Below are 10,027 nucleotides of genomic sequence, written 5' to 3'. Positions count from 1 at the left end.
AAAGGATTGACTTTTATTGAAACATTTCATAAACCACAATAATCAGCGATTGCTTGCTTTAAAAATTGACAGTACTCAGTTGTCCCATTTAAATATCCATGTACAGATGCATATTAAAAGTTTGTCTATAGATAACCTACGTCTTGATATCATTTGATAGTCATCCATAAAATGCTCTAAAAATTCAATAATTCAAAAAACATTGCCACTGAAATCTGATCTCCGATGGCTTCAATTTTCATCAGATGATACAAGGTGATGCTGCTTAAGAAATGACTTAGATCAGTTGACCATCAACACAATGCATGATCAGTGAAAAAGTGGTAGATATCTCAAAAAGGAGTATATTCTTACAATAGAATTATCAGTTTAAGGGCTTCTATGTATTTTTTTATTTGTTGTAAGTTTTACCTGTTGCTGGTTCCACCACCGAAGTTGAATGGTCTGTAAGACCCATTATAGAATCTTCTGACTTTGGAGCTTTGGGTTCTATAGTGGTGCCTGACTTGTCAAGATGGATCTCCCAGACACGGTCAGAGTTTTTGATGAAAATACAGTTCATTTTCTTAACTTCTCCATCAGTAGTTTCTCTCAATGTAGTCATCAATTCTTCAGCAGACAGTACATTGAAACCATCATTAAGGCAGCAGTGAACACTGAGTTTTGGAACTTGCAGGAAGCTCTTCCCCAAGCATCTGATCTGGCTAGACACAACAGTCGCTTCATTCCCAAAGTCAATGAATTCCACAAGAATGGAGCCACCATCATTCACCTTCTTGACGACTGCACGATACCAGGACTCATCATCGGGGTATAAGGCACCCACCACATCTCCCTCCTGTAAAGTTCTCACATTTACATTAGACTGACTGCATGGCTGGTCTGTATTCAGTTCCTCCACAAGAGAATGTATTTGGTCTTCATCCTCCACCAACTGGACAAACAAACTGCCTGGAGAGTTGACATGTGACACATACACTTCTGTTACAACACCTGGTCTTAAGTGTTTGTCAGGAAGAGATTCCAGTTTGGGCAAGGCATCCTCAAACTGCTTAGGTAGGCAGGGCACATCTTTAGGAGAACAACCCAACATCGCCTCTTGGGAACTACCTTTGGCCTCACATATGGCGTTTGTCATCTCAGTCTGGGAGCTTTTCAGTGTGATATCTGGATCTACACAACAAACCTCCCAAATGAGACCAGACTGTTTAGTAAACATACAAGACACCTTGTTAGCCTCTCCGTTTGCATAGTCCTTCAATTTAGAAGTAATTTCTTCCTCAAATGTACTCTTGAGTGGTCCACTGACATTATATCCAACACAGCAATGAATACTCAATCTGGGAATGTCTAGAAATCTCTTCTTTAAACTGCCCGTCAGACTAGGCATGATCGTTGCTTCATTTCCAAAATCGATGAATTCCACAAGGATGGTTCCATTGCTGTTCACCTTCTTGACGACAGCACGATTCCAGGACTCATCAGCAGGGTATATGGCACCCACCACATCGCCCTCCTGTAAAGTTATCACATTCACAGTGTCTTTGCATGGCTGGTCTGTATTCAGTTCCTCCACAAGAGAATGTATTTTATTCTCATCTTCCACCAACTGGACAAAGAAACTGGCTTGGGAGCTGACATGGGAAAGGTACACTTCTGTTACAACACCAGGTGTGACTGTTTTATTGGGAAGATCTTCCAGTTTGGGTGGAGATTCTGCAGGCTGCTGAGACAAGCTGGGCATGTCCGTAGTGGAATAAACTACTGGTGTGCTTTGGCAACTCTTTTTTGTCTCACTTGTAATGCCTGACATTCCCACCAGAGAAGTTTTCAGAGTGGTATCAGATTCTACAAAATAAACCTCCCAAACATGATCAGACTGCTTAGCAAACGTACAGGACACCTTCTTCGCCTCTCCCCTTGTATAATCATTCAATTTAGCAGTCATTTCTTCCTCAGATGTGCTGTTGAGTGGTTCATTGACATCATAACCAACACAGCAATGAACACTGAAGCGGGGAGAGTCCAGAAATCTTTTCTTTAAACTGTTCACCATAGTGGACATAACAGTCGCTTCATTCCCAAAGTCGATAAATTCCACAAGAATGGAGCCACTATCATTCACCTTCTTGACGACTGCACGATACCAGGACTCATCATCGGGGTATAAGGCACCCACCACATCTCCCTCCTGTAAAGTTCTCACATTTACATTAGACTGACTGCATAGCTGGTCTGTATTAAGTTCCTCCACAAGAGAATGTATTTGGTCTTCATCCTCCACCAACTGGACAAAGAAACTGCCTAGAGAGTTGACATGGGAGATATAGACTTCCGTTACAACTCCTAGTCTGATGGGCCTACTGGGAAGATCTGTGAAGTTGAGCAAGCCTTCTGGATATGATTCAGAGGGGCAGGGGACATCTGTTGTAGAAGCAGCCTTTTTTGTCTCCAAGACATCGTCTTTGGCTATAGGTGGATTACTCGTCAGCTTTGCCAGGGAGTTTTCTGGTGTGGTTCCTGGATCCACAAAGCAAATCTCCCAGACAATGCCAGACCGCTTGACAAACATGCAGGTAATCTTCTTAGTCTCTCCTTCAGCCATGCCCTTCAATTTGACAGTCATTTCCTCATCAGATGTATTGCTGAGCATGTCATGCACATCAACATTAATACTGCAGTGAACGCTTAGTCTGGGAGTGTCCAGAAAACTGTTCTTCAAACTTCGCACCATGCTGGACACAACAGTTGCTTCATTTCCAAAGTCAATGAATTCAACAAGGATGGAGCCACCGTCACTCACCTTCATGACGACAGCACGATACCAGGACTCATCATCAGGGTATAAGGCACTCACCACATCGCCCTCCTGTAAGGTTTTCAGATCCACATCAGAGACAGTGTTGGGCTGATTTTGGTCTGCATTTAGTTCCTCAACAAGAGAATGTATTTTATCTTCATCCTCCACCAACTGGACAAAGAAACTGGAGTGAGAGTTGACGTGAGAGACATAGACTTCTGTTGCAACACCTGGTCCAATGGGCCGGTCCGGAAGATTGGCCAGTTTGGGACAGGATGCAGGACATGGCTCAGAACGGCCATAGATGCCTCGAACAGAAACAAGCTTTTGTGGCTGTGGGGGATTTGCTTTGGTTGTATATGGGGCTATGACACCCATGACCAAATCTTCTGTTGCTCTTTTCACTGGAGGGCCAAAAGGTTTTGTCTTACTGACAACCTCTCTCCTTGGATTATAAGAAGGTTTCTTGTCAGGCTTTTGAGACATGGGAAGGTTGGCAGAAGTATTTCTATTATTAGGGACATTTGTGTTTCCAGGAATTGGTTCTCTACCACCATGCTGAAAGGATGGGTTCCCTTGTTGTTTTATACCATAATTTCCCTTAAACGATGCTCTAAGGTCTGACATTTTGCACTCTCTTAAAGTAGGTAGATCATGGGTTTGAGACGGTGTGGAATGGTCCAGTACTTTAAGAGAATTTGGTCCTGCTCTCTGTGACTTTTCCCTGATGGCCTTGTTCACATTTAATTTACCATCATGGAGTTCCACTGTAAATTTTCCACCAGGATATTTTTCCAACAGTGTGGCTGTAAAGTGTTGACCGGTGGCATAATTTTCAAACCATCTGTTCACTTCACTGCTTGTGTCTGCAGGAGCATCTGACAAATTAAACTCTACAGCTTGAGCACGAATGAACATGATTTCACTTGCCCAATAAGGAACTGGGAGTATGTCTGATTTGTTTACAGCCACAATGTCCCCATAGTCTAGGAAATGCACCAAGATGATAGGTTTTGTTATTTTAAGATGTCCTCTGTACCATTGCCCATCACAATACTTTGCAAAGCATGGGGCACCAGGGGAAAGAGAGCATTTGGTGCCTTGTAGCTGACCACGGAAAAACTCTATTTGTTTGTTGAGTTTCTCAATCTCACCGGAATGCCTCTCCAGCTGGCCATAGAATTCATGTACATTTTTAACACAAGTTATCCAAACCTTCTCCTGTGACCCTACCTCCATTTCAAGAGCCGAGCGCAACATATCATATGTGCCATCACTTCTCATGCTGTCCCCTTCGGTAGAGTCTTCTCCTGAGGCCTCTGCTGTGGAGCACCCAGAGTCTAGCCTCAGTGGTGAAAAGCGGTCACCTGCCGCATCTTTTACTGCAAGGCCCTCACTGCACATCATTTCATTGATGGATCTTTGACCAGCATTCTTGTAAAATAATTCCACCGTGTATTTATCCTGACAGTGGGCAGAAACATGCATGTCCAACAATATCTGACTAGCCTCATCCACAAAGAAATCAATTGCCTTTTGACTCCAGTCGTTACCAATTGGGCTTATACCAGAGAGGGAGCATTTGAATGCAAGTGCTGGCAATTTTCTGTGTTCACTGCAGAGAATCCTGAGGTCTTGCTGATCCACTATAGCCTCATTTCCATGGTCAACAAAATGCACTTTAACTTTCGTGTCAAGGACTGCTTTGACGACTGCACGATAGAAATCACCACACTTGATCAAGACTACACACAGAGTGCCCACTTTTGGACTTTGGAGGATTAAATCATTTCCACTTCCATACATTTCAGACATTTCCATCTTCATTTCTTCATGTCTATCCATAGCCAGTTCTGTCTGAACCCAGAATTCAGAGGGAGTTTTAACAAATTGCACAGTCACTGTGTAATATGAATCTGGTTTCAGTACCTCAGAGAGGAAAGTATTTGTATTGTCTTTATGAGTTTTGGGCAACGTGTGATCGCTCCATTTTGATCCATGATATTTAGTCCGGAAAGAAATGCCAGTACAATTGCTTCTGTTGCTGCATCCATTGGACCACTGTTTATCTGCTGCTTTTTCTGTGAAGCAGAACAGGAAAAGTTACAATATATTAAGGCCTACTTAATGATTTGAAAATAAACGTATTTGTGTTTTTACAAATACAGAAATGCAGGACACCAGTCAATTAAACAAAAATGACCACACCAGCTATTTACTATTTACAATGAGAGAACAAGCACAGTCACACAGGCACCTAAGAAAGCCACGATCAATCCTGACAGCAGTTAACTTGGTTATGGATCTGGTGCGGTCTAAGAAACATTACAAATGAAGAGACAGTTTTTATTGCATATTGACCATAAGCCAGGGTCTTGCAAGGTGTTCTCGCAATCGTCGCAGGATATTGCATTCGCAAAATCGCAAGATTGCTAAATCCTGGAGGGACTGCTAAACTATTGAGCTTGAAAAAGAATCTGGGTGTAGTAGTGCCTGGGTTCACACCATTAAAGACTATAGTGGAGGGCCATGTGGACGCTATGTGCACTGTGCCATGTAAAGGTGCGGTCCTCGATTCTAATCTCATACACTTTGTCAAATACTCCTCACTGTCCTCTAGCTGTCCATTCAGTGTTTGCTTCAGGAGCATGGAGGGGAGGGGAGTAATTTGATTGGCAGTTGAGCTCAAATATTAACAACCTTCCGCAAAACCTAAGCCGAATCTCAGACTGCATCTTTAAATACATATTCAAATACATAAGTATCTTGAGAGGATACTTCTCTCAAAAATAAATGATTAGGCCTACTCCCATGCTAACTGTAGGAAGGCCTAACAGCTACAACATTAGGCCTAGTGCTTGGGCCTTATATCACTGAAGGAAGAGTAAGTAGTAAGTGAAGTAGGAGTAGCTTACAAATAGTAGGGCCAACAAGCTGAGGACTGATCTCATTTTAACATGCAGTCTTTAAAGAAATCATATCCCTGTTATTTTCACACTATGTCAGTTATTTTTTTTGTTCCCCAGTTAAATCTTGAGCAAGTGTTATGAGTAGGGATGGGTATCGTTTGGTTTTTATCCGATACCGGTACATAACCGATACTTTTAAAACGATACCGGTGCCTAAACGGTGCCGGAACCGATACTTTTATAAAAAATAAAAAAATGTTTACGATTGACGACATTTAAGAAAGGCTTTATTGCCAAATATATGAACTGTTTAAAGTAGATTATATATATAAATAAATACAAAACACCTTTTAACTTAAAACTTAAATAATATATGAACTGTTAACAAAAGTTTAGACTATACTTAAATAAATACAAAACACACACACACACTCTGTACACACACTACAGCTTCAATACTTCAGCAATTCTTTTGTTCAATTCAATTTTTTTTCTTCAAATTGAACAATATATTAACTGTTTAAAGTATATTATAAATATAAATACATACAAAACACTTGGCTTCAAACTTTTTAACTTCAAACTATGAACATTATATTAACTGTAAACAACAGTTTATAGTATACTTAAATAAATATAAATAAATACAAAAAACAGCGTCAAACTTCTTTTGCAAAAATATGAGCATATTTGCCTTTGGAGTCAAAAATTTATTATTTTGTTTGCATTTATTTCATGAAATTTCACCATTTTATGATTTGTTTATACCTATCTTTTCTATCTTGTTTATAGTTAATCTTGTTACTTGAACACACTGAGTACGAGAAAATGTGTACTGCCCCTTTAAGAGACTACCGTAGGTTAAGTATAGCGGTCATCTCCGTTTATTTTTCAGTCTTCGGTTGCTGATCTGCCGTTGACTCTTTGCCTTCTCTCCACTCTTTTCACGCAATTGTTTTGTTGCATTTGCTGCACGTCGCGATGTTTGAATATTTTGGTGCGAAATACAGCCACACTTTTGACCGTTTACCTTTCGGTATTTTCTCTGTTAAAAGGTTGATGGCTAGTTCTGTTTGTGCTTGCTCAGTGAACTGCTGCATGCTCTTCACTGTCATAAGACTGTTGCTATGAAAACACCAATGAGCGTGAGCGACACAGGACAAAGTTTACATTGGGAGCTGGGGCAGTTTTACATGTGCCCCGCGGAATCTGCCTAGCAACCGTTTTCAATTGGCTCAGGCACCGAAATGAAGCACCGAAATCTGCGTTGCATTTCGGTCCGGGTAGGTACCGGTTGTATTGGAACCGGTTCCATATTGGTACCGGTTCTCGGTACCCAACCCTAGTTATGAGACAGTTCTAGCCTAGCCTACTTCTGCCGCTTTTGCTCATCTAAATTATTTTGCGTTGTGGTTTGGAGTGCTTTTGGTAAAGTCAACTCTTGATTAGGTAAACGGTAGACCACAAGCCATCTGCATTTAAGGCTAATATGTTTCTGGTACTTATAAGACACAAAACAAATGAATATAGGCACTCCAGATAGTTAAGTGATACGTTGCTCACGCGTGTTTGAACCAATGAAGATTGTCTATGCCGAAGCCACAAGCAGGCAGGTAGGCAAGTGAGAGACACCTAAAGGAGAAACATGTAGGGGAGAAACATGTAGGATAGCAGACTTACCTCTCTCTCCAAACTCTTTAAATTTGCGTCTTTGATGAGATTCCATCTTTGACGACAACAAAACAGCAGTCTTCAGCCCTTTGCTTCCATTTGTCATATTCGTTACTGAAGACTATCCAATCAGGTTGTTTCATGTCCCAGACAACGTTCTGACGTGATCAATATGGAATAGCCTACGTTGTGTGTAGTTTTTTTTTTTTTTTTAAAGCTTGGACAGAGAATTTCTTATAGGGGCTCTGGCTTTGGATCCGACAACTATCAAATTAGGGTTAAATCCGGCCTAAGGTCAGCTGCCATCAGGGCACCATTCAACAACATATTGAAGTCTTTCAGTCTGATGTGGTCAAGGCCGGATATGCATCGGGGGAGTCACCCCAGACAATCACCAAAATATTAAGATTACACTAGACTTTTAAAATATCGTTCATATTTTCTACATATTATTTAGTGGAAGAGAGGCACATATTTACTAAACGCTAGCACTGAGGCTCATGAACAACAGCAGCTGAGCTGGTGCGGGATTTGGACTTCAGCCCGAGCAAAGTCAAGGAAAAAGCTGTTTTTAAGGTAAGAACCGTTACCATTATGATATATTTGTGTTGCAACTGATGGTAGGCTATGTGTTTTCAATAACGACGCAACGTGACCTGGTTCAGTCTGAGATGTCTACCACGAAAAAAAAATATTCTGATGTGGTGATTTCCACATAGTATAGTGGCTTTCCGGCATGTATTTCAAGGACACAGCAGTTAGGAGACGGTGGTTAACGTCTAACCCGAGGTAGAGATGTATTGCCCTCCGATAACAGGCTAAACTCAGGTTGAGAGGAGCACCGAAAAACAACAAAACCCTCTGACCAGGTAATTCAAACTACACTTCACGTTGAAGAACTAACTCAGTCCTAGCTTGGACAAAAAGGTCCTCTGTTGTTCCCACGATAACCCCCCCCCCTTCTTGAAACTAGGCTACTTCTCCCCCCAGAAAGTCTCTCTTGTAGCAGGATCACTACAGTATAATTTATGTCTTAAATCAGTTCGATGTTTGTACAGCCTGGTAACCAATCACTGTGCATTTCCTCACAACTCACCTAATACTTGACCTACCAAGTCTACCTGTAAGTTATAGATCCATGTCTGGTGATTGTTTGTTTTGTAAGCTTATTCTGTTAGTGGTTTGAAATTTGATATATTATACAGCTTTGCAAATCTATTGTGTTGCCATAGTATTGTAGCAATCCTACCTACACAAAGAGATGCTACGCAAATATAACTTTGAAACATGCAAAGCAAGACAGTCTTTCTTCTCTAACATTATCAGCAAGAATATGAACAATGCTCAAGTTCTTTTTTCAACAGTTGAAAAGTTAACTAATCCCCCTTCACAATTAGGTAATAATCCACAAATAAGTGCAATGAGTTTGCATCTTTTTTCAAATGTAAAATTGATAAAATCAGACTGAACATATTATCTCAAACGCAAATCACCTCGAACCACCAGTGACAAAAAGAGGAGCACTTAACTTAATGTCTGAATTTCGCTTGATTGACATTGAAATTCTTGAAAAAACCGTACAAAACCTCAACTCTTCCACATGTGAATTGGATGGTCTATCTACCAGCTTTTTCAAATCTGTCATTCACCTCATAACGACAAATCTGCTTGAAATCATAAATACATACATAAATACACTGGCACATTTCCTAACTCCCTGAAAACAGCTGTTGTAAAACCCCTACTGAAAAAGAATAACCTGGATGCCTCCACATTAAACAACTACAGGCCCATATCAAATTTACCATTCATAGGCAAAATTATTGAAAAAATTGTCTTTAATCAGCTAACCACATTTTTGACACTGAATAACTGCCTTGATGACTTTCAGTCAGGTTTTCGTGCTAATCACAGCACTGAAACAGCTCTTGTTAAAGTTATAAATTACATACGCCTAAATACAGATGCAGGTAAAGCATCAGTCCTAGTATTGCTGGACCTTACAGCAGCCTTTGACACTGTTGATCACAACATATTACTTCACCGACTAGAACACTGGGTTGGCATCTCAGGTGTTGTTATCAAGTGGCTGAAATCATACTTACAAGACAGGAGCTTTTTGTTGCAGTTGGCAACTGCACCTCAACACCTACATTGATTGACATTGAAAAATCTTGTGGAGTCCCCCAGGGCTCAATTTTGGGTCCACTTCTATTCAACCTTTATATGCTCCCACTTGGACAAATCTTAAAGAATAACTTGATCTCCTATCATAACTATGCTGACAACACCCAAATTTACTTAGCTTTGACACCTAATGACTATGGTCCCCTTGAATCTCTTTGTGATTGTATTGAGCAAATTAACCACTGGATGTCTCAGAACTTTCTCCAGCTAAACAAAGACAAAACTGAAGTAATATTTTTTGGTAAAAAGGAGGAAAGATGTAAGATTGCCACCCTTCTTAACAAAAAAGGACCTAAAGCAAAGGATACTGTCAGAAATCTTGGTGTCCTCTTAGACAGTGATCTAAATTTTAACAGCCACATGAAAGCAATTACTAAATCTGCGTTCTACTATCTCAAAAACATTGCCACAAAAAGATGACTTGGAAAAACTAATTCATGCCTTTATCTCCAGTAGGGTT

At 40.5% G+C, this 10,027-nt stretch overlaps 1 protein-coding gene across 2 annotated transcripts; it reads right to left on the bottom strand.

Annotated features, from left to right (window-relative positions):
- Window positions 1-62: 62 nt before the first annotated feature.
- Window positions 63-8,017, bottom strand: LOC105895704 (tudor domain-containing 6). Of its 2 annotated transcripts, none has more exons than XM_042709759.1 (3): window positions 7,390-8,017; window positions 412-4,881; window positions 63-264 (listed from the first exon to the last, which is right to left on the bottom strand). In XM_042709759.1, the coding sequence occupies exons 1-3, from the start codon at window positions 7,484-7,486 to the stop codon at window positions 242-244; spliced, it is 4,590 nt and encodes a 1,529-aa protein (XP_042565693.1). In that variant the 5' UTR covers window positions 7,487-8,017; the 3' UTR covers window positions 63-241. The 2 variants fall into 2 exon arrangements, with proteins under 2 accessions (XP_042565693.1, XP_012677835.2); XM_012822381.3 differs by having other exon boundaries at window positions 63-261; window positions 7,390-8,016.
- Between the last annotated feature and the right edge of the window lie 2,010 nt (window positions 8,018-10,027).

Source organism: Clupea harengus, chromosome 14, assembly GCF_900700415.2.
Source record: "Clupea harengus chromosome 14, Ch_v2.0.2, whole genome shotgun sequence".
NCBI classification, from domain to species: Eukaryota; Metazoa; Chordata; class Actinopteri; order Clupeiformes; family Clupeidae; genus Clupea; species Clupea harengus.
This window is presented reverse-complemented; position numbering and strand designations above follow the sequence as displayed.